The sequence below is a fragment of the Octodon degus genome, unplaced genomic scaffold, assembly GCF_000260255.1.
Source record: "Octodon degus isolate 3935 unplaced genomic scaffold, OctDeg1.0 scaffold00235, whole genome shotgun sequence".
NCBI classification, from domain to species: Eukaryota; Metazoa; Chordata; class Mammalia; order Rodentia; family Octodontidae; genus Octodon; species Octodon degus.
The window spans coordinates 1,395,581-1,421,167 of record NW_004524811.1 but is presented as its reverse complement, the minus strand read 5'-3'; the positions used below and the strand labels follow the sequence as shown (position 1 = coordinate 1,421,167).

The 25,587-nt window shown below is 39.3% G+C and overlaps 1 protein-coding gene across 1 annotated transcript in view; it reads right to left on the bottom strand.

Annotated features, from left to right (window-relative positions):
* Gabrb1 (gamma-aminobutyric acid type A receptor beta1 subunit) overlaps nucleotides 1–24,905 on the bottom strand; it is a 426,238-nt gene extending 401,333 nt beyond the window's left edge. Inside the window, exons 1-3 of the mRNA XM_004645660.2 lie at nucleotides 24,566–24,905; nucleotides 24,301–24,392; nucleotides 23,833–23,900 (exon numbers count right to left, since the gene is read on the bottom strand). Of these exons, the coding sequence (XP_004645717.1) occupies nucleotides 23,833–23,900; nucleotides 24,301–24,392; nucleotides 24,566–24,645 (240 nt within the window). The 5' untranslated portion in view covers nucleotides 24,646–24,905. The remainder of the gene's footprint in view (nucleotides 1–23,832; nucleotides 23,901–24,300; nucleotides 24,393–24,565) is intronic.
* Between the last annotated feature and the right edge of the window lie 682 nt (nucleotides 24,906–25,587).

Below are 25,587 nucleotides of genomic sequence, written 5' to 3'. Positions count from 1 at the left end.
GGACTGGTCCCGCCAGTGCAGGGTAGCAGGAAACTCTCCGCACACTCACCGGACCTGGGCTAGGACTGGGTCTGGGGGCTCCCGGAACTCGGCCAAACTTCATAATTTTATTGTATTATATAGGTGCTGGACATTTGACTAATTATTCAGCCTAAAGTAATTCTTCAAGGATAGGGAAAATTATTGAAATGTGAGCCTGGCATTGAAAGTTTAAAGTTTAGGTGAGAAATAAATCCAATATAAATGAAACAATCAGTGAATAGTAATTACTATGACTAAGCCCCAGAGCTCTGGGGTAGCATTTTAATCTGTGTGTCCCACCAGGAGTATGAAGGAGAAACTATGACACCAGCTCAGATCTCACCTTTTAGGACAAATACCTGGTCTCCAGATGGCTGAACTGGTATCTGACAGCTCCTAGCTGAGTCCCTTTTTAGAAAGTCCTAGCTGAAAACAAGTTCATGACACATGCTTATGCCTCCTTCTTGAGTATTGTCATGCCATGTGGCTGGCTGGTATAGTCAGGGTGTCAAAACTGCAATAGGCTGGGTTTTCTATATCTCCAATAAATCTGAAGAGCCAGTCTACCACTGGAGCTCCCCCAAGGATGTTTTGCAGTAATAATAACTTGATTCAACTTCTCAAGGTTAACCTCTTCCTTTGCCTGAAGTTGTGACTCTCATAGTCCCCCAGAGTTGCTCCTGAAAGCATTCTCCAAAGAATATCACAGATCCTATCTGTAATATCACTATTACAGCTCAGGGGAACCCAAGCTGTAATAGTGTCTGTTATGGTTTGTGTCTAGTTGTCCTCCCAAAGCCTCATGCAGTCATGGGGAGGGGACATCTAGAGTTTGTGTTTAACTCATGATCCACTGGGGTTATAGATGATCCAAGCCTGGGATTATGAGTTTTGGCAGTTCTGGGATTATGTACTTTCTGGGGTGTGTGTACTTTCCACAGCCTGGGGCAGACAGCCTGAATACAATGTAAGAGAGACAGAGGCAGCCTCTCTCTGTTGCCATCATTGTTGTTCTGCCACCCTTAACTAGATGCTCTCTGCCCTGTGTGACTATGCCTTGGAGCTAGACAAGTATGGACTGAAACCTCCAGTAACTGGGAGCTAAATAAACATTTCCTTCCTTGATTTTGAATGTTGGGTATTTGTCCCAGCAATGAGAGAAGAGTAACTAAGACAGAATTTGATACCAGAGAATTGGGTTGTTGCTGTGGCTAAACCTGACCATGTGGATTACAAGGTTTGGGGAATGGCTTATGGGAAGAGACAGGAAATGTTTAGCAAGGTCATCTACTTGCAAAAAGCTGGACTAGCTTTGACTGTTCTGTAGGGGAGATTCTGGTCAGAGCTCAGACAAGACGACTGTCAGGAAGCCTGCCTCTAAAGTCCAGGCTGGGGAGGTTTCTGCTGGAAAGGACTGCATTGGTTGTTGGACTCTGGATCATTTGTGCTATGGCTTGGCTGAAAGTCTGTCTGACTTCTGCTTATGCCCAGAGACTTAGCCTAAGACTGGGATTAAGCATGGCAGACTGACTAATCTTTAAAAAGATATTTAAAAGCAGCCAAATATCAGGGCAGTGACATGGTTGTTATTGGGGGCTTCTAGCCAGATTTATGTTGAGAATCAAGAGCAGAGTACAGCAGGATGATTTAAAATATCATGAGCTTGACCAGAAAGGAAGCACCAGGAAAGCTATGGACTGCAAAGATGGAGCTGAGAGGATCTCCATTACTGGGAAGGAACCAGGGAATGGAAAGGATGGTCTGAGGACATCACAGGAGGCAGCAGGTCTCCACCCTTTGCAGCCTCAGAACTGCAAAAGCCAGGGACTTTGCCTGGAGGAGAAAGCCACTGAGCCCCATGTTCCAGAATGGTGGTGGCAGCAGCCACACCATGTTCCAGAGTGGCAGCTGCATGGACAATTTGTTCCTCGGAATCAGGGTCAGATTGCTCAGCAATCCAGGCACTCAACCCCTACAGCCAGGAGAGAGGAAAGCCTGCTGCTGCTCCAGCTGGCAGCAGACCTTGGCATCATCCATGTGGCATTGGTTTTAGGTGCATTCAGAATGCAGGAGTTGTGAGTTAAGACAGCTTCCACCCAGATTTCAGAAGAAGACTTGGGAGGCCAAGCACTGTGCCCCTGAGAGGGCTGTGTGTAAAGTTTTGAGTGAGAAGCCTATTCAGTGGAAACCCCAGAAGTTTGGAAAAGCCAGGAACGTGGATCATCTAAGCAAAGCTGCAAGGAGGGAGCAAAGTCAGCCTAAGAAAGAAGCTGTGGGAGCTACCACCACGAGTGCCATAGGGGCCGAGCCACATAAGACCTTTCAGTTCAGCGCAGACTGCTTTGGATGTTCCAGTTGGAACTATGTGATTTAATGTTTGCCCTGCTGGATCTTGGACTTGTGTTGGTCCCAGTATTTTGTATTCCCCTGTTGTTTGCAACTTTTGCAATGGTAATGCTTATCTTGTGCCTTTGAATATAGGATGTGTTTAAATTTTCTTTTGTACAGTGGTTCACAGTTAAGAGTTTGCCTTGGATCTTGGCAGGAGACGTGGAATTTGGACTTTTCAGCAATGCTGAAACTTGGGACTTTGGCAACTCTTAGAGATGAACTAATATGTCTTGCACACAAAGGGATGTGCATGAGACTTTGTGGGTCCAGAGGTAGAATGTTATGGTTTGTGTCTAGTTGTCCCCCCAAAGCCTCATGCAGTCATGGGGCGGGGACATCTAGAGTTTGTGATTAACTCATGATCCACTGGGATTATAGGTGATCTAAGGCTGGGATTATGGGTTTTAGTGCTGCTGGGATTATGGATGTGTGTACGTCCCCCAGCCTGGGACAGAAAACCTAAATGCAATATAAGAGACAGAAAGACAGACTCTCTCCATTGGCATCATTGTTCCACCACCCTGAGCTGCATGCTCTCTGCACTGTGCGACTCTGCCTTGGAGCCAGCCAAGTATGGACTGAAATCTCCAGTAACTGTGAACCCTTTCCTTCCTTGATTTTGGATGTCGGGTGTTTGTCCCAGCAATGAGAGAAGAGTAACTGAGACAGTGTCCCATCCTACATTTCCTATCTTGTTACATTTCTATTTTTTCTTTAACTTTGACTGGAATTAAATGCATACACCAAGATCACCCTTGTCCTGCTCTCTCTTTTTATCTTTGGTGGCCTTCCCCAGACATCTAAATTCAGCTCTCATATACAATTGTTCTTTCTGATGTTCTCAGTTACCTCACTGGATTTGTCTTACCATTATGAAGCTTTCTGTCAATATGCTTAACCTCTAATGAACTGTCCAATCATTTTATCTTAACTATTTGATAGGTGCTGTATATTGAATGGGCAGCAGTCTCAACGCTCAGAAAACAAGGTGGCCTAAGGCAGCTATTCTCTGCTTCACCTAGGAGAACTGAATTACTGGACTCTTAGAATATTTTGCTGAGTTAACACACCTATAATATTCAAATAACAGAACTAAACAAAAAAGGGATACAGATGAATGTCCATTTTGTATCTGTGTATTCAAAATGGTTAGGATAGATACATAGTTACATTCTCTTAATGAATAGAGGGATTTGTTCTAATGGTGTTTGTAAATAGGATATCAAGTCCACATCTTGTACCGCAATTAACCACCAGGAAGAATGTATGCAATGTGTTAATTATTGAAACTGTCCTACCAATTTGGTTTGAAACTGTCTCATTGCTATTTGTTTCTTAATAAAATTATAGAAAAAAATTAAAAAGAAAAGAAAAACATGGCATGTGAGTCCAATGGATGCTTTTAAACTATCTACAAAGGCATAAACACATTGACAGTAGTATGTTTCATGCTGAAGAGAGGGAGGAAAGTAAAATAATTGAACAGAAAAGTAGAAAGCATCAGATGCAAATAGAAGGATCAGCAAAGCCAGAAAGAATCCAAGAGTAGAGCATGTGTCTCAGATAAGTTTAAGTCACTGCTTTTGAATGCATGAACTCTACCTTCTCTAGTACTTAAAATGACACAGCACTAAGTGCTTAAGGCGTACTGGGACAAGAGTAGCTTTGCTCCTGGGTCAGTGTGCAAAATCTTTTATGCATAAAAATACATGTAGTAAGAGGACTAAATTCCTAGACAAGTTCCTTCCTCATTGATTGTATAACATTATATGTGACATTCACCCAGGAGTTTGCAGCTTTCCCAGGAGGCCCCGTAGGAAACCACAGGAGCAAGAAATCATTGTTAGTGACTCTCATGCCCTTGTCTCTTTGTGCCCTCAAGTTACATCTTCCCCAATACTTTTCTGGAAATATTGGGCCTCTAATTTGCTTCTATGAAAAGAAAGGGACCTAGGTCTATTCAGCACTTACTAAGCGCCAACTCTTCCACTTCCTCTACGGTGGCTTTGCTGTATTTTATATGTAACTCCTCATTTTCTGACTTCAGAGTAAAATAATTGAACCTTAGTGCTTTAACATCTATTATTAGAATTTCATATTTTCCCTGGGATTTGTGGGAGCATTAGATATATTTTCATGGTCACCTCCAACACTGCTCGGTCTCTTTTGAATCCTTATTGTCATTCTGGTCTTACATACAGGGCTGACACCCAGAATGAGACTCAGATCCCTCAGAATCACTCCAACAGATCTTTTGTACAAATAACAGACTTTACTAAAGTGGAGAAAAAAACGATGGTTTACATTGTAGCAGTGAAAAATAAATAAAATCAAATGATAGAATGTCTGTTTTGTAAGTCCCGCATCCACTTTAACCCTGGGAAATATGTGTTGACAACCTTATGCACTTTTTATCATTTATCATCACTTTTTCTCCCCTTGGCATCGTCTCTCTGTTTCTCCATATATCTTACTCAGCCAGTTTTCCTTATATTACTACATAGAGAAGAAAAACTACCCACCTTAACATTTGGTGCAGTGTTGTATCCTCACATATTTACTCACAGTTCTCCTAAACAAAGGGTCAGTTATTTTGTATTTTGCCCTTTGGCATAATACAACTGGCAGAGCCTTTAGAAATCCAAGTATTTACTTTCTTCTTTATCTTAGGGAATGTAAAGACCACCCAAATACACCCAAAGATTTACTTTTTTTTCTTTTCTGTGGTGTGTGTGGGGGATGCTGGGCATTTAACCCAAGGCCTTGTGCATGCAAGGCAAGAGCTCTACCACTGAGCAACATCCCTAGCCCAAGACTTATATTTTTTTTATTAACAAAAGTCATGTATTTTTCCTGAGAAAGGAGCAATGGCTCTGGGAAGTTTAAAGGGCATATTCTCTTTCTTCAACACAATGATACAACGAAATTAACAGAGCGCACATACAAAATCACGGCCAGGATGCTGTGTTGGAAAATAGAAGACCACGTTTTCCATCTTCGCACTTTTCCAGAACAGATGGTGACCAATAAGGTCCATTTAATGTGAAAACATCAATGAACTATATGTGAGAAGAAGGTGTAGAAGGGAAGAACACTGGAAGAGGTGGGGAGGAATTGTCTGTGAACACTGAGATGGAATTTGTGATTAAAGTGTTTCGCATTCATGGAGAATTAGAAGGCAGGCACATGAGGAGTCAGGTCCCGGAGCTGAACATTTGTTAATTCACTCCAAAATGTGAAGCAGACAATATGATCAAAAATAGTCTTTCATGCGGTGCTGAAAGTGTACCTGTAGCAAGCTATTTGCAGTGCAGGTGTCCATCAAAGATGATAAGATGGTGTCTAAGCTTTTGTACATCCAAATTGTTCTTTGCTTTCTCAAATGGTTTGCAGTGCCATTTATTTCTCCCTTTGAACTTATAATTTGCACAAACCGTCTCAGAGACTTCTAGCTAGCCTCAGATATATGCCTTTCTTTTCTATTAATTTATTGAATCAAGTCAGAAATCAAATGGGTTAAGAAGTTAGAAAATAAAGTACTGGCCTGATGACTTTGATTATAAATATCTTGAAATTATAATTTTCATACTTCAGTAAAATCTGCAGTGCATTGCACCTACAACTTTCCCCGAGGCTTATTTTGTTTCCCACACTCTTTACCTCTTAGTGACATCCTTGACACAAAGGCAAAATAAAATTCAGACTGGTTCTGACCTATGTGTGTCAGAGTCTGTGGTGGATTGTAGTTTACAGCAAAAGCACATGCATAGATAAGCACGTGTCACTGCACTCCCACCTGGCACCTAAGACCATATAACACTTTAGCTGTGAGGGTTGAATAGACACATCACCATTTATATCTATGCATAGCAATGGCTGGTAATGGCTTTAACAGAATTTAGTGATTTCTTCAATAGCCTAATGCTGCATTTTGAAATGAATGACAGCTTTATTTGAAGACAGTTGTTTCTCTCTAAACTCTGATTGCCTCTATCTTTTCACATATACTTTTCATCTGCAATAAATCCTTTTGTTTTTTTTATTTCTGTAAGAAGCAAGCTAAATGATTATTATGTTTCCACTGTCATCATTTAGAACAGGCCAAAAGGAAGAGATTTTTTTTAAACTGTATTTTCCTACATGAAGCATAAAAATGAAAACTACCTCCGATAAGCTATGTGGTAATAATAACTTGCTATTTTAACCTCAAGATGCCATCTGCATTTCATAATGTAATTTCCCAGTTTTGAAAGGACAGTGATGAAATGATCTGACCTTTCCATATTATGGTTTAATTTCCCTCTGTGTTCAGTTGGAAAATTCAAAAGAGCTAAATATACCTGAGTCTTTCCTTTCTCTACCCAGAATGGGTACTACTCAGAGTGGCCTTCCAACACACTCTGCTTAGCTCTCTCCCTCCTTCTTCCCTCCCTCCCAACCTCCCTCTCTCTTTCTGTCTCTCTGGTCCAAAAAACAGGTCTGATTTTTCTTGATTCACACTACTGATGTTTGGCCCTGCTATAGAAAATTCCAGAGTGCCAAGGACTTCTTACTTTCCACTGGCAGGAGATACTCTGGATTGAAATATAATAACCGATGGAGGGAGAAACAAGAAGCTGATGCCTACCAAATAATCCTCTTGTCTTGGTAAGGGTTCTTGTTTTTTTTTTTTTTTTTTTTCAGAACCCAGGATTGAACTGAGGCCCAGCCTGATAAGGGTTTTACTGTTTGTTTATTTCCTTGTTTGCTTATTTTCAAATATCTTCAATCATGAAAAGACTGAGGCAAGTCTCTGTCTAGAAAACCAAACCTGGACAAGACATGAAACAAGAACAATGATTTCCCTTACTGATGTTTGCATTGAAGCCTAAAATTCCAAACTCCATCCTGTTGGATGAGAGTCTGATTTTGTGTTAGCGCATAAATACAATAGAGTTTTATTCAGCCTGTCTTGTGGAGAAGGCACTTAGCAGGCACAGACAGCTTTATATCTTCAAGAAACTGTTTTGGCATTTGAAGATTGAACATCCACTGTGTCTCCTTTCCATTAATAATCCTAAAGTTCAGTGGTATGGAAACTTCTCTTGAATAAAAGTTTGAGTAGTAGGCAATGTAAGAGCCATAACTAAGCTGTTCCATAAAGAGCCCCTGAATCAATGTCTTCCCAGCCAAGTGCCCTGTCACCACTCCTGAGTCCCTGGCCATAGCTAAAGAAAGTGTTCCTCCGTACTTGGCTTTACATATTAGCACAAGTAACCAAAGTGTATGAATGTTTGTAGTGTATGATATTTTCATAAATACTTGATATTTATGAAAATCATCATTTAGGATGATTTTCATAAATATCAAGTAAGAATCTTAGAAGCTTAAATCTCTCCATCAGGAAAGATGTTAGAGCCATTTTCCTACCCATCACATCATCTTGCCGTTGGACAGAACATTCTTCTAAGCCAACTAGGACAGATATAATTATCCTTTCTTCTTCTGAAGCTTTATAAGGATGAACATTTCCCAAATACTCTTCAGAGCTCTTTCCAGCATCTTCTCACTTATTACAGTCAAGATGCTCTTCCTTATGTCCAAGCTAATCTTTGTTTCTTTCTTAAAATTCTCTCCGAAGGGACATAAAATCTATTCTCTTTTCCTATTGATGATTAGCATCTGTCAGCCTGGACCTTGTGCACAGTGTGCCTTATGATTTAAATAAGTCAATGGATCAAATACTTTCATAACTCTGATGACATTAAGAAAGCTGTACCTTAATATCCATAAAATTAAATTCCAGACTAAATTAAATCAATTGTTTCCTTGTAGGAACCATTTTGCTAAGTACTAGCCATGTTTCCTAATGTTTGAAACCTCTCTAGGTTTAAGTGTTAAAAATGAGACATTCTACATTCTGACTGATTTAGTGAATTAACAAGTATAAATTGATTCTGAAGCAAATAAGCCTGAGCAGATCATAATTCTGTCACTTACTAGCTGTACAGCCTTGAGCAAGTTATTTAATTTTTTTCTTTAGTTTACTTGTCTACAAAGGGGATACTAACACACATTTAAGTTAGTTGCTTATAGATTAAGTGGATTAATTTTTTAAAGTAGTTAAAATAGTACCTGCTTTGTAAAAATGCTGCATATGTATTCATTATTACTATCAAGACTTCAACATAACTTTCTAGGCCTGAAGAATCATATGGGATCAATGAACCCCTGTCTTTTCAAAATATCCCTGGCAATTTTGCTTTGACAGATTTCTCAGTACTAGTTTGCTGCATGGACTCTCCATCACCGTCCTTCCTGATTATTCTTGCATATCCCAGCTGGACTACATTTTGTTTAGATCTCATTTCTTCTACAGAACTATTATCTGGTGCCACTCATGGGAAACTGTGACTTCATACAGAGGGTTAGCTTCCATAACTCAGCTTCCCATGAGACTCTTGGATGTTCTCTGCTATAGTCTGGATGTTATTTAACTGTGTCCCCCAAGGCTTCATGTGTAGAAATTTAATCTTTACTGAAAGCACCAAGAGGGGAGAAACTTAACCTAACTGAGATGTTTTCAGAGGGGCTTTGTCTTAGTTACTGTCCTCCTCATGGAGACACAATACCTGACCCCATAACTTAGAGGAGAGCTTTATTTCAGCTGACAGTTCGGAAGTTTAGCTGATGGCTTAACAGCTCCAAGGTAGAAACAATGTAACAGAAGGGCACAGCAGGGGCAAAACTGCTCACATCATGGTGGCCAGAAAAAAAAAAGAAGAGAAAAGAAGCCAGAGAAGGGAGAAATACTCTCCCAGGACATGCCACCAGGGATTTTTAGATCTCAACCCTAAGAGGAAATCATCTCTAGTACCCCATAATCTAATCACTTTCCAAGTACATGAAATTGTGGGGCTATTTTAGATGTAAACCATAATGGATCTTCAGAGGTGGGTAGATTAGATGTGGTCATTGTGCTGCCTTCCTCCCAAGATCGAATGCTGCTGTTTTTATAAGCAAAGGGTAAAAAATTTAAAGAAGATGCACATGTGCATGCATGCACCCTGACTCCTGATATAGACTGCCTTCCTCTTCCTCAGGACTATTGTCCACAAGATGAGCATCACCAGATGTAGTCCTTTAACCTTCTACCTGTGAGAAAAATCATTCCTCTTCTTTAAAAAGTACTCTATCTGTGTAATCAGTCTGTGGTATTGCTATTAGGAATAGAAAGTACATTAAGTAAATCCTATAATTCATAAAAACTTTAGAGCTTTTATCAGGCTTCTTTGTTCTTACAAAGCTCTTAGAAACATAAATAAACTGATACATCATGATTTTCTTGGTTTATCTGCAAACTTTAGTATAATTGCCTGAGATAGGTTTTCTCACCAACAAATTCATCATATATATTGGTAAGTCTAATGATGATAGTAATATAGACTGAATCAATGTATCCTTACAAAATCATAAGCTAAAGGGTAATCCTCAGAGTGAATAAATTTGGGGGGTGTCTTTGAGAAAAGACTAGATAGAAAGACAAAACTCTCATTACTCTTTTTGAAAAGTGGTCCCAGAGGGCCTGCAAGATAGCGCAGCAGATTAAAGCACCTGCTTAGGCCAGCTTAGGCAAGCACAGGGACAGAACTTCTATTCCTGGAACCACATGTCATACCAACCCTGCCCCCAGGGTGGGCTAAGCCAGTCAGAGTCCGGGGCATACCTATAACCCTAGCACTGGGGAGGCTGAAAGTAGGAGGATCACCATAAGTCCAAGCTGTGTAGTGAGACCCTGCACCAAATACACTAAAAAGGAAAGAAAAGGAGGAAGAAAAGAAAAGAGGTTCCTGAAATCTCCCTCTCTCCCTCTGTATGCAAAGACACACAAGAACAGGCCAGGAAACAGTCTTTAGCCACTAGACATTGAACCTGTCACACCTTGATTTTGGACTTGCTATTGTCAAAAACTTTGATAAAATTATGTTGTTTTTAAGTCATTGAGTCTATATATTCTGAGATAACATCCCAAATGAGCTAACATAACAATGATGATAATAATGATGATAGTGATGAATATTGTGTTTGAAAATAACTTGCCCCACCCCTAAACCTACTAAGAGGTTTGGCACTGTGATAAAAGACTTAAGCACATTATCTTATGTAGTCTTCTGTCACCTAAGAAGAAAAGAGTAATTATCCATATTTTAAAGAGAAATCCAGGGTTTGGGTGGTACAGGGTAATCATAAATTCTGGCTTTCCTAAGGACAATTTTGGTTTTAACATCCATGAAACTTAGCCAGTTATTAATAGTGTTCCATTTCATTCTTAAGAATGTGGGTTTGGATAATAAATTAAATGAACAGTCTAAAGCTAACCAGTGGCAATGAAAAAGATCCTATAAATGGAAGTCCTATAATTAAAAACTAGAAGTCAACTCTGTAGCCCCAACTTTCAGGCTAAGCTTATAGAAAACCACATATTCCATATCTTCCATGTGTAAAGTAATAATATAACTGATGAAACTTAGAGATGTATGGGAGGACTCTATGTAGATTGAAACTTTGAGAGGTAACATGGTCCAAGTCCTTCTCAGTGTCCAAAGCAACAGAAAATTACTGGGAAAGAAGATGAAAGAAATCCTTCTTGCTTCTTATGTCATTTTTCAAAGAGAAGTTTTATAATTATCAGTACTGTGATTCCAAATGCATAAAGAGAAACCCAACATCAAACAAAAACATCATTCTATTTGATTATGTATGTAATGTGAACTAGTACTATTATTGATGTCTTGGCATTAAAAGAGGGAAAAGTTAATTATAAGACTAAAAATAAATAAAATAAAAAATAATGTACCAATACTTAGTGTTATAGTACTTTACATTTTAAATATTACATATAGCCAAACATATTTGTGTGTAGTATATATTTTTGATATTCACAGATTCCTAAGAATAATGAAAATTACTTCCATTTTCCATGAAAATGAGTGTAAAGTAGATTTTGAAAGTCAATAGACTTTTACTGGATGATATAAATTAGTATGGAGCATAATTCTGAGATGTTATAGTGATTTAAAATTATTAAAATATAAAGAGGCTGGGGCTGGAGTTCAGTGGTGGAGGATGGGCTCATCGCACCCAAGGCATTGGGTTTCATGCGCAGCGCTACCAAACAAAAGCCATATGTTAAAAATATAACTTTACAGACATATACTCAGGGGAAGCTAGTTCAGAGAAATGCCAAAATTGTATCTGCCAAATGGAGAAGACCTGGATTTAAAAAAACTAATCTTGTGCACTGCCCATCGGTTACTTATTTTCACTATGGAATTAAGTATTAAAGCTACAAATATGATTCCCAATAGTCAAAATGGATGCTACATGGACAGTGAATGGATTTGAGTTTGCTGGTTTCACATCATAGGCTACAAAGATACTAAACAATCAGTGTCTGATCAAGAAAAATACTTTTCAACTGCAGATCAGTGCAGGCAACACAAATGCTGTCTCAGCACACCTCTACCATTTTCCAGTCAGTTCTACAGGCTCCCAAACTCAGACAACTGCGGGTTGTTGGAGAGAAGTACAAAATAACTCTAGCATCTCCTCTCTACTTTACCAGTTTTTAATCTCCGTCCTGTAAGCAAACCTATTCTCACATGCAAGCATTCATTCAGACTCAAGTATAAATGGAGGACTTGAAAACCTCCATTATTTTCACTTCTCTCAGAGCTGTTTGCATTTCAGCAGGGATCAAAACTAAAGATTTCACATTGTAATGATAACTTTTTAAGTTGGTTTCTTCCCAGTAAGCTTGAAATTGCTTTCTGTAGGTGTCACCTATATATTCTACCAATACAGTTTCATATTCTGATTGAGAAGATAAAGCTACTCGCAGTGAGAATGAATAGTTTAAATGTACTGAAAAAGAATAAAGGGTTCTTTGAGCTTTGTCTCACATCTGTCTGTGTTTCAGAACCAAAGGTACAAATCCTTTAAAGGATTTTAAAGTATAAAAAGCAGGACAGTGACTATGCAGAAACATAATTCAAGATAAATTTATGGTAGATGACATTGATTTTCCAGACAATAGGATGGATGTCATCATGTAGTGTCCGGTAGTCACTCCCTTCTACAATTTCAGAGGACAAGTTATTAAAGCCCTTTCACTTGATGACAATACAGTTTGTAGGTGTATATCCTAAAGTACTGCTTATGTAGGCGTAGGAGATGTGCACCAATAACCCACCAAGGCCTGCTCTGTTTTTCCAATTTCACTCTCCAAATTTTTCATCCTGCCCTCATTTTCTCATGCTCAGCCTCAAAACTTCTCAAGATCACTTCTCATCACATTAAGCCTGAAGTTTTCACTTGATCAGGATTAGCCTTTGTGGGGAATCTTCCTCTGTATACTCATCAGCCTCAGTTCAGCAGTTCCTTGAAATCATGATGTTTGTTTTGACAATATTTGCTTTTCTTTGCTTTTACTTCTTGTGAGAGCCTCACTACATAGCGCATGCTGGCCTTCAACTCCCAATCTACCTGCCTCAAGTTGCTCAGCATTCAATTAAATTGTAGAGTATGATGGAGGTGGTTAGGTGATAAGAGCTATTTTATCACAACAAGTATGGTCAATGATTTGGCACACACATTTCCTGGTTTTAATAGCCTGAAGATTTAAATATATAACTGTACCAAATATTATATTGTCCCTTGGTGTAAAGAACCTGAAACAGTAAATAACATCTGAAAGATACAATAGCTATAGTAAAATAAAAAGAAACTGAACATAAGGAATAAATGATGGAGAAGAGGGACAGGAGAAAAGATAGGAAGTAAAGGGAAAAATCAGTAAGTATGTACATAGGATAGCTAAGATGATTGTACTACTAATTTCTATCAGTGTTTTGAAAGTAGCAGTTAATGTTCAAAATTTTTTTACTTTGACAAACTCTATATGCTAATACCTGTAATGTGAGCAACTACGCAGAAGACAGCAATGAACAATATAACAACCACAGTTGAATTCCTTTCATCTTGTTCTTTTAAATTTGTACCTTCTCTAGTGTCCTATTTGCTATTGTTATACTGTCTTTAAAATAAAAACTAAAAAGTACAAAGTACAAAGAAAAAAACTAATGTTTATTGAAGGGAAGTGTTAATGTTTAATTGTTTGATCAATCTTACATGCCTATATTTGGTAATTTGAGCAACAAATTTTATGATAGCAATATGAAATATAACAACAATTGTTGATTTTCTATTCTTGCTTTGAAATTCTGTACCATTTGTATTGTTTTATGTTGCCTTGTTTCTGTTTTTTTCTTGTTATTTGTTTTTGGTTTTCCTCTTTAAAAAATTAATTATTCAAAAAATGACTACAGCAATAGGTGAATGTATACAATATAATTTCTGTAGTCATTTTTATATTGCAGAATATATATTATATATACATTTATCTGGAGTAGACAATTTATGCCTTTATATTTTCAAATTCTATGAAATTCTTGTTTTTATATTTTATGAATGTATTTAGTACAGGGTCTGCAGGGTCTACAGGGTCTCACTATACAGATAGGACTCATAGTAATCCTCCTGTTTGCAGCCTCCTAGGTGCTGGGATTTCAAGTGCATGCCACCACACCCAGTCTCAGTGGCCACCTCAATGAGCCCCTGGGGTGGGCCAGCATGGCAGGCCTGGGGATTGGACCCCCAGTCCCTGTGTCTGCCTAAGCAGGAGCTTCAATCCACTGAGCTATCTGGCTGACCCTTGTTTCTGTCTTAAAATGCAATGTTTCATATTTTAAAAGTTCTCTAGATTAGCTGAGGAGCCCCTTGGTATACTTACCAGTAACGCTTGATAGTCTCCTCTTTTTTAAATGTCACACACTTTATAATCATCAAATTTTTCTTTTGAAATTTCATCAATATTTCTAAAAGCATTGATAATCCAGGTTCTAAGAAAATTAGATGGATGGATGGATGGATAGATAGATAGATAGATAGATAGATAGATAGATAGACAGACAGACAGACAGAGAGACACCCTGAAATTTTTCATTAAGTAATTGTGCATGATTTTCTTTCTGCCATGTGATGGAACTGTTTCTATGGAAACAGTCCATGACTCATGGTCAACATAAAAGAAAATTACAGATGATGCTGTGGGGTGTACCTGACAGTGAAACTATTGATTTCTGACTTAAAATTGTAAGTGCTACTATTACCAACAATTTTATGACAAGAAAAATTATTTTATACTTCCAATAAATGTTAAAATTAAGTCTCTACAATGTAGTAGATACTACCTTGAGAACATTAAAAATGGAATTCTAAATTTCCTGGAGGTTATACAGTGCAAGAGTAAAGGTAATTTTAAGTAAGACCTTATATGGTTGATTCTGAATGTGTGTTGAGTCTTTTGTTTTTCAAGAGTCTTCATTTTCTCTTATGTCTCAGATAATCTTTCTTTAGCAAAATTCTCTGTAGTATGGCTGCTGAGTGGGCTCCACAGAAGAAAAACAATTTCCTTAGGTTTTTGAAGTAGATCTAGGTGCATTTGAGTGGGAGAAGGGTTACAGGTGGTAGGAGGAAGAATCAGCGGCCACTGACATGAGAAAATGTTCGAAGCTCAGGTAGGATTTCAAATGAGCTGTCTCTATGGAAACCACAAGACTGAATTTTTGCCTTGAGAATTATGTATCATTCTCTTGAAAATAATAAATCACAAGAAAAAAGTCTTCCCTTAAGTCACAGAGGGTTAGATTAGGCAGGAACTCTGAGCTTTCAACAAATCTATTCTTCTGCTTTTAGAAAGAATCACAAGTAAATTTTCTCATTCAAGTAGGATTCACCGATAGAAACTGCCTTATCAATCACTTCAGCAACAAGAGCAAGGCATCTAACCTTTCATTTCTTTCTCTTGTATTTGACAGCCTTTACCCACACACCCACTGTCTTTTTTCATAGTCAGAAGATGAAATGTGAATTGTTAACAGCTCCTAAAATCGCTCCTCTATTTGAATCTTTTGCTCTCTCTTCTTTCTCTGAACTAAATAATACAATCTATGAATGAGCCTTTGCTTATATAGATTCCCTCTTTTAAAAGAGCATCACAAAGGGGATAAGGCTATTGAATTCTTGCTTAAAATCCTACCCTGCAGGCCATTCAAATGTTTCTGTCCTCTCCAAAGCTCCCAGGAGTCACTTTTTAATTTCCTGGCAGGTATGCTTGGTTTCTTGGGACATTCTGTCAGCCTCACTTGCCCTGTCCGTTAAGCCAGCCTCATTTCCTTACCAAAAGCACTTTCTGAAAGAACTCACACTGCTTCCTTGCAGTTCCACAGGAAGAACCATGTTCCAGAAGGACTCTGAATCACGTTAGGGGTGCAGAGGAGAAGAGAACAGATGCTGTGTAAGTGGGTTCTCTACATATCTTTTTCTCTATGTGGTTTTATAGAGGCAGCTAAAACATAATACAAAGATCATTTCTCTGTAGGAATTTGAAAAGTGTGTTCTAAAATCTGTCAGTCTATTTAGATACTCCTGGGTGAAGAACTATCTTACTAGCTACAAGACTGGCTGCAGTCCATGTCTTTCCCTACTATTCTGTCTCCATCTCTGACTCATTTAAACACCATCTTTAGGGGGCCAAGAATTTCTCTTCAAAGGATATATTTATTTATAATAGAATTAGAAGATTCTCCAAGATAATTCATCAAGGCTAATATTCACCAAGACTAGTCTACTTCAATTTCCTAATACTGGAAATTATTCCAGTTTCCAACATTTTCTGTCACTATGCCTACATGGGCTTTACGACAACCTGTTCTTTTTCTCATTCTGCAAATACGCTCCCTTTCAGACGAGGGAGCTAGTATATAGTGCTCCTTTCCCTGGGAGCCAACCCTGGGCAGATGATGCCCTAGATGTGCAACACTTAGTGTGAGCCCTTGCGTACACTTCTCTAACCTCTGTCATCCAACAGCCACAAAATTCTTCTCATTTCTTGCTCTCTCTCTCTGTCTCTGTCTGTCTCTCTGTCTCTGTCTCTGTCTCTGTCTCTGTCTCTCTCTCTCTCTCTCTCTCTCTCTCTCTCTCTCTCTCTCTCTCTCTCTCTTTCAATGTATTTGATACAAGGGGTCACTATAGCCGCTCTGATTCCTAGTGATCTTCCTGTTTTCAGCCTCCCCAGTGCTGGGATTACAGGCATGCGCCACTATGACAAGTCTTGATTTGTCTCCTTTTGAAAGAAAATATTTTTGCTTTACATTCCTAGGGTTACTTCATTAATTTAGGGGTGTCTCACCCTTCATTTACCTTGAAGCACCCCTCAATTCCTTATTTGGAAAGAGTACTTTACCCTGTTTTATCTTTCTCTATTTCATCCTCCACATAATTATGAGAATGATCTATTTGAAATATAAAATATAAAGCCTTTTTAGCCCTTTTGGCAAGTCTTCTCCAATTTGAGATCAAGATTCATTTTTTAAGCATCATTCCAGTATCATTTTGCAGCTCCCTGTCTATGTGTGTGTGTGTGTTCTATAAAAGCTCTTTTTTAAAATAAGAGTTGTAGGATACGTATAACATTTTTTAAAACCAAAAATTCAGAGGAGCATGTAGAGAATAGTAAGCTCTCTAAAGCACACCCTTGTGTATACTTTCAGATACGGTCAGTGTGTACGCCAGCACACACTATTATAGAGCGCCCTTTTCATACAAGTGATAACATTCAGCAGCACTGTCATACAGCTTACACTCAGCATTAAGTGTGGTCAGTTGACAATATTTCCACGCCTCTCCAGTTCTCACAACTGTGAATTGCTTGTAGTTCTCAGAACACTCCATGCTGTCTTCTAGTACAGCTGACTGTATGTGGTGTTCTTTTGGCATGGACTGGTCTTGCTCCCACTTTGCTGCTTACTCACAATGGTTAACCACTGCTCCTCTTTAAGATTCATTTTAGGCACTGATGCTTCACTATCCCTTAGAAAGTCCATCTCTGGGCCAGAGAGATAGCTCAGTGGTCTAAAGTGCCTGCTTATGCAAGCTCAGACAAATGCACAGAGACCACAGTTCTATCCGGGCACTATGTGCCACACCAGCCCTGCCCCCAGGGCGGGCTGACTAGGCCACAGAAAGAAAAAAAGAAAAGAAACTCCATCTCTGAGTTTCTATAATATCTTGCACATACATGTCTCCATCATAGTATCTATTACAAATATATTTTAAAATATATTTATTGTGTGTTCTGCTCTATACTGTAAACTCTTTGAAGGCATGGTCCTTGTTCTCAGTGTATTTCTATCCCTAAGACTTAGTTCAGGGCCCGATAACAGACTATATATGCCATAAGTTTGTTTTGAACCAAACCACCTCAAAATTGAGACGACTATTAAAATTTTCTAAAAGAAAAAATTCTTCATATTCTAAGGTTAGAGATATTAAACACACATTTTTTAAAAGTCCATAAACTTGACAAGAACAGGGAGCCCATCTGTTTTATTCAGTAGTTTAATGAATGTTCTTGGAATTTTGCCTTTTAATTTTAAATTCACAACATGATGCCAGGTTTTATGGTGATGTGAAAGATAGGTGGTAACACACAAGTCACTTAGTGGAGGAGTAAAAATTGGGACAATGAGAATTCTAAAAAAGAGTAATTGGCTTAACTACAGATAAAGGAAAGGAATTTTTCACTTTTTTCTGGTGTAAAGGAAAGGCCTTTTTTTAAGGGTCCTCATCACTGATCCAAATTACAGTCATACCTCTCTTCCAAAACTGAGCTCTTTCCACAATTTTGGTCACAAACAGAATTGAATGAGAAGCAAGTCAGGCTTATGACTAGCCTCAATGCTGACCTTATGGGGACAGCTGATTCTGTCCTCACCCAATTTAGTGTGACCAGAATTGTGGAAAGAATTAAGTTCATGAGCCGAGTTATGTTTGTAATCACTAACTCTTTCTTAAGTATATCTTCTGGGTGCTGAATAATAGATTATCAAATGCTGCTATTAACTTCCTTCTCTTTCAGTCAAGGTAGTCAGAGAACTTAATTCATAATCTGCTTATAAAGAGTAGTTTAAAATCCAGAAACTTAATCCTGGTACTATGAAAGATAAGATTCAGAAACTGTTCTGTAGTAAACTATCAACATATACTGTTTTGTTTTCTTCTTACAGCTAGTGTGATCATGATTATGATAGTTGAGCCCTCTTATTTAAATTTAAATTAGTTGTAAATATTTTACTGTTTTTTAATTATTATTTTTTAAATTTATGTTAGGTACAGGGTCTCACTGTGCAGCTCAGGTTCATAGTGATCCTCTTGTTTTCAGCCCCCCAGTGCTGGGATTACAGGCAAGTGCCACTATACCCAGACTCTGTGGCTGGCTCAGTGTGCTCCCCAGCTCTGGGGTGGGGACAGCACCACATGTGGTCCTGGGGCTCGAACTCCTGTCCCTGCACTTACCTTCAGGGGTGCTTGCCTACAGGTGAGATAGCTCTATCTTAAAAGCCCTGTTTTTATGTTTTTGATAATGCAAAATGTGTTCATGTGTTTTTCTAGGGTGCAGCCAAGTATTTGGAGTACGTGCAGAACAGAAGTCATCAAAAACTTAGAGAAGTGCTATGATATTCAACTAAGACAAACACTCAGGGTTTATTGTTCACTCTTTAGCCACCTACTAGAGGTAGGATATACAGATTATGAAAAGCAGTAATTTCCTATTTTACAGCAACTGCTAAAAACATACTATTTGAATTAGCAGTGTAGAAGAGGAGCTATCTTCCTATATTCCTAAAGAGAAAGGATAGTGTCATTAGAAATACTTCAATTTGGTCTTGGCTCTAATGTTCAAAGCAACATAAACCACACATCATTCAAGCCTTACTTTGAAGACTACTGTGACAGTTAAGATAGACTGTCAATTTGATTGACTTGAAGCTGCCTAGTGGATGAACTAGGCATCTTCTAGATGTGTCAGGGTGAGTCATAGTGGGCTCTGTATGAAGCCCTTCCTCTCTGGTGCTATTTCCTTGTGTTCTGCCTCCCGGCCACCAAGAACTGAAATGTTTCATTGCATTGTGCCCTTCTGCCATGATATTTCTGCCCTGAGGTCAGCCAGTCCAACATGGACTGAAGCTTCTGAAATCATAAGCCAAAATAAAGTTTTCCTTCTTCAACTTGTAGGTGCTAGGTGTTCCATGCTAGCAACAAAAACTTCCCATTTTTGATCCAACATTTCTTGTTGCTGTCTTGGGAAAAATGTTAAAGGAAGTAACAGTTGGATGATACTGTCATGCCCAGTCAAAACAGTGATCCAAGTAGTCCTGGTGTATAAAAATAATTACTACATTATGTACAAGAGACTGTAAGAGTTTCCACTCAGGGGTTGCTCCATATTTTGTGTTTGACTCTCCTCAAAGGAGAATTGTTGTAAGAGAATATAGCAGAGGAATGAGATAGAGAGGAAGATTCTTGATTTGACAGACTAAACTTTTTAAAGATTCAAATTTTTAAATATAAAATATATTCTTCACAAAGAGAACTTCCAAAAATGACTTGATATTTCAACTTTGGAAACATTAGAAATAATGTTATTAATTTTCATTTTATTGTACAATCTAACATCAAGTCTGGTCTTGAGGCCCTAAAATTATAGGCTTTCAAGCATATGCTCAATTTAAAAACATAACAAAACAAAAGAAAACAAAAAACATCTAACTGAACTTGCCAACGTCATGGTTGGACTTCCTATCTGAGGACCAGTATTGTCCCAACAGCCCGTGACTGGAACCTGAAATACACTATTGAAACTATTTGTTTCCATGAAGTTGATAACATGGTTTCTGAAACTACATCTCAGAGAGAAATCTTGCCCACTGTGTGCTACTGAATTTATCAGAGTGAATGAGAATGGGTTTGAGAGCCCTTGTGTCCTTTTACTTTGGCTGCTCCTGTTTATCTCTGGTTAGCCCGTGTGTCTGTACTTTTACTTAGGGTAAGGGGGTTAGTGGAAAAAGTTAAAATGATTCAAAGATTGAATATGCAAAAAATTAAAACCTCAGTGGATTAAGAGTCCAATAAAGAGTCCAATTTAGAAAATGACAACAGTGTGTAGTCACTGTCACACATACCACATAGCCAATGATGTGAGAAAAAATTGTAATTGATTCAATAACATCATTGCCTAAAAAGACTTGCTCTTATATAATTATGCTTTAGGGCTTTTGCATTCACTGCTCAGAGCTGTTCTTTTTTAAAAAGGTTATTTTTTATTTAAATTATATTTTAATGATAAATAAAAATTGTACATGTTGCCGGAGTAATGTGCTCTTTTAATACATGTTTATGGTTCTTAAGACTGCTGAGATTCTTAGCCATAGATACTCTTTCTCTTTCTTCTGATTGAAAAAATATACAATGGAGGACACAAATCAGAAAGTATTCTTGATGTGATGATACTCTCTGAAACAGACAATATTAAAAATAATTTGTAATTATATTTTACTTATAGCAGCACAGTAAAAAAAAAAAAACAACCAATTCTCAAATCGATTAATTTAGTGCATGATTATCATGTTATTTGCCTAAACATGGAGTAGATAATAATGATAAATAAAAATATAAAATGACTAATGTTTTGGTGAATTTAACTTACATTATCTTAAAAACATTATTTGATCATATTGTTAACCATTATTATTTTTTAATTTTAGTGAAAATTTCCTGTTATGAAACCAAAAAGACTCAGTTGCCTATCAATGTACCAAACTATGCTTAATTTTTAAAAATAGAGTCTTCTTTTCCCCAACTTTCAATTCTTGCATTACCTAAACTTCAAGGCACGTTATAGATGATTTTTTTATTTCAGGGTAAGAGCTAATCATTCATGTTTCTGTAGAATCCTCAATCCTTTTTTAAAAATGCCTTTTTGTTTCCACTTTTCTTAGTTATTCCCAATCCAATTATTTCAATGCTTTCTGTAAAAAGTACAGGTTAAAATAAATCCACTAAGACTTGGCGGTTGCTATCATTACGAGGAGAGCAAGAAAGTATAAATAAACCAAGTTTTTGTTTAGCCCAACTTCCAGTAGTTTGTATTTCCCTATTATGTCTCTAACATTCATGAAAAGATAACATGCGTTTTAGTTCAACATACTTTAAAGTTTTATCTGTACATTCCAAATTTCAGTGTTTTCTATTTTTGTATTGTGTCACTCATACCAATGTGAAAAATGATGAGTGTCATAATATATTTTCAGAGGTTTATCTGTTAGGAAGATACATTTTTTTAAAACTTCATATATGATGGGCCAGAGAATAAACAGACTATATTATTCAATCTTTTGCAGAAAAGTCCAGTACTATTAAGATTAGATTAAATCTTTTTCTGAATTTATGCATGAATTTAGTTGAACAGCTGATCATGCAGAACTTTTGTAGTGGTGGTCCTTTGGTTATAGGCAGCTTGCCTATTCAATTCACTTTTTGAAACAATGGCTGGGAGGCTGAGAATATAGTCCAGGATTAGAGAATTTCCTTTACAAGAGCTAGACCTTGGGTTCAGGAAAAAAAAAAAAAAAAAAAAAAAAAAAAAACTGAAAAAGTATATGTAAAATATGGCCAACAGATTTTTTTTCAGTGTTGAAGTATGAATCTCAGAATTTGTTGATATTTTGCAAGTGCTCTCTCCCCTGAAATGTATTTTCTTCTTTGACCAACCGAATTATATAATTTTAGATATTCTGAAAGTCTAGTATCTTATCGATAAAGTAAATCAATGGCAAAGCACTGTTCCCCTTTTTAGTTGCTTACAAATTGCTAAAATAAATGACTGAAAAGGGAAATATGATCATTCATCTGCTCAATACAATGTGTTAAGCAATTCATGGCTCAATTTATCCAGTTTCTTTTGCTTAGTTGGAAGGATTTATATATGCGTACTTATTATTCTAGACCCCAGGTGTCTGTAAATAGTATTTTAAAACTGCTTTGTGTTATCGTGGATGTAAAAGAATATAATCGAATTTGTTAAAGATGGTCAGAAATATGCACTAAAGTGCTTTAAGTTTTAAAAATTGTTTCTTTTTCCAGTCCAACGGAGATATTACTGGAAAATAGTATTTTTAAACAATCAAAATATCAGAAACAATATTTTAAGTACGTTATTTAAGCTGCAGCTATAAAAGACAGAAATAAAATTGTCACACTTTTTATTCTATTTAATAGTCTGTAAACACTTGTTTCTTCCTGTCATAATCTAGAAGAAAAATGAAAAGAGAAATCCTTAAACCCTCTTATGTTAAAATAAAATAGTACACTGGGAATGAAACAAAAGCCAGCTCGTCAGGCCTTATAGCTACAGACAGATAAAATCCTAAAGGATTCATCTTTTAATTATTCAGGATGTCCACATTTCCGCAGCCCATAATATTATTTTTCACCAGTGGGATAGAAATGGCATTTCTTCTTTAAGTGGTGGATTCTAGAAAAGCAACAGGCGTTTCCCTCTGAACTCTAACAACTAGAAATCTGCTACCCGCACTGCCTGGAAACAGCCAACAGAGAGGGTGGCAGCAATGTTTCCCAACCATTTTTCCAGCACTTTCAGCAAAGAGGGAGGAAAAAAGAGCGAAAGTGGAGCCCTTTGTAAGAGAAGGATTTAGCTAAGCTCTCTTTGCCCCTCGCCCTCCCCCCTGGCTGTTAATAATCAAGTTCTGCAGGGACGCTTAGGTTTGTGGAGTAAAGCAAAGCAATAGAACTCGGCCCACTGTGCTTCCACCGCAAGGTTCACGGTAGGCGAGACAATCCATCAGCCCTCTCGCTCGGGAGCAATACTCGCGTCCCCTCGCAGCTCGGCGCGTGCTCTATTAGCGAGCCAGGACTGCGAGCTCAGCCTGTTGCTCCCGCCACACTCTGTGCAAGACACGCAGGGGGAGGGCACGGCGGACCCGAGCGCTTGGCGCAGCCTGAGCTCTCCCGGAGGGCGCCAGGCTCGGGCTGCGGGAGCTGCGGGCTCCGCGCCCCGCGAGGGGGCGGCTGCGGACCCCCGGGCTGGCAGAGGCCGCGTGGCCGCCGGCAGATGGTGCCCTGCCTCAGAGCACGCAGGGAAACCCGGAGAAAGTGGCGCTCAGACTCCGCCCCAGCCAATCCGCCGGCGCAACCGTCACGGTCCTTCCCAAAATAGTGCGGAGCACGCTTCCTCCGGAACACCGCAGTAGCCCGGAGGCGTGTGTGTGTGTGTGTGTGTGTGTGTGTGTGTGTGTGTGTGTGTGTGTAAAATACAAACCAAGGGCCAACCGAGTGTGTGCGCCGGCGTGGGACCCCCGGCCAGGGGCGAGGTGACCGCCAAAGAAACACAGAGGACACGGAGACCGGTCCATTTCGCATCTGCGTAAGCCGGGCCGCCGGGCCTGAAGGGAGGCCACTCACCATGTTCACTTCGGAGACCATGTCTATGCTGGCCACATCGATCCGCATCCCGACGTCCACGGGGGGCCCTGCCGGGGAGGTGGGACACAGTAAGACATATTCTTGAGTGGTAGTGGCTGGGGGTGGGGGTTGGCTGCGCCCAGCCCTTACTACATCCACAACAGGCTCCCTCCTCCCTCTACCCCCCTCGGGGACAGCCACGGAAAACAGGTGTGGGCACAAGCGTGATGCAGTGACTATGCAGAGGGTGTGTCCAGCCGGGAGGTCAACTTAGCCTAGGGTTTCGTGCACCTGAGCCTACGAGTGCTGCGTGCGTGCGTGTGTGTGTGTGTGTGCGTGTGCGTGCGTGTGTGCTCCAGGGCGTAGTGCACATTCGTGAAAATGACATTTTTTTTTTTTTTTGCATTTATCTTTGTCAGGAAAGGTAACTAGGCATGGGTTACAGGTTGAAAAAAGATGAAGCATTACCTCCAAAGTCCGGCCTCAAGCGAATGTCATATCCTTTGAGCAATCTGTCCACTGTCTCTTTCACGTATGACATGTTGCTGGGTTCATTGGCGCTGAAGGGAAGAAGTAGGGACTGTTTTCAAAATGAGCACAAACGGCAAGCAGACATAAAGAGACGCAAGCACACCTACCCCCAAACACCAAGATACATGATCCCGCAGGCATGTAAAAAGAAAAACACCAAGAATAAAAAGACAGAGAGAGAGATTCAACAACGGAAGCTCACCTGTGTGCACAACAGACCATGGCAATCATCACAGGGAAAGAGAGAAGCCCCAAACTCTCTCGATTTTGTACTGTCCACATTACTAACTCTGATTAAAGAATTGTCTTTTCTGCGAAGATTCAAGGAATGCAACTTAGTCAGCGGCTGGGCAGTAATTCCCGACTGGACCTGCGCATGCGCAGAGGGTGCTCACTACCAAAAGACACCTTGTGCCTTGCAAACAATATTCCTAGTGGAACAGGCAACAGATTTCAGTCCCTTTAAAGTTCCTCTGTGGGGTGCTCCGCGTCCTCTGGGTAGTCAGGGGCAACCTGCTGTCTTATGGCCAGAGGATTCTACGTGTTTCTGAATACGGAGTTTTTCTGTGCACTGGGGAATGCTGCTTCTTTCCTTTCTCTCTGGGTCTTATTTTTTCCTCTGCTTTCAGTGATTTGAGGCTGCCTGTGACTTGCATCTTTCCTTGACAGTCACAGAGGTCCTAGAACCAAGGAATCTGGAGCCGGCTCTCTGTCGCCAGTGAATGAAGATTTAGGAGGGGAGCGCTCAGCAGAGAATGGAAAGGGAAAGCCCTAAAGATGTAGAAAGGAGACTGAGGCAATGCAGGAGCCAGGAACCCAGTCCTCTTCGGGAGGCCATTTGGGACACCTGATTTAGGTAACGTTTTCCGAGACAGAGATGGGGGTGAAGGTGACCAACTTTTTAACTCTCTCTTCTCCTCTCCCACCCCCTCTCCTTTTTACATCCCTCCCAGAAGGGGTGGGGAGGGAGCAGCTCTGGGCCGGAATCAGTTTTTTATGGCCATCCGCTGCAAGTCCCTTTTCTTCTCATTTCTAGGAAGAAAAGCCTCTTTCTCCTTTGTCAGCATCGTTGCTTGTGTTAGTGACCCCGCAACCATACTCTGAAAACTCGGGAGGGTCCAACCTCTGTTAGACTGTAGGTTGGGATTGGTGCTCTTTCAATCAAGTGATAGACGTAAGTTGACAAGTGTCGCTGAAAACAAATTAGGTGGTGGGATTCTCAGG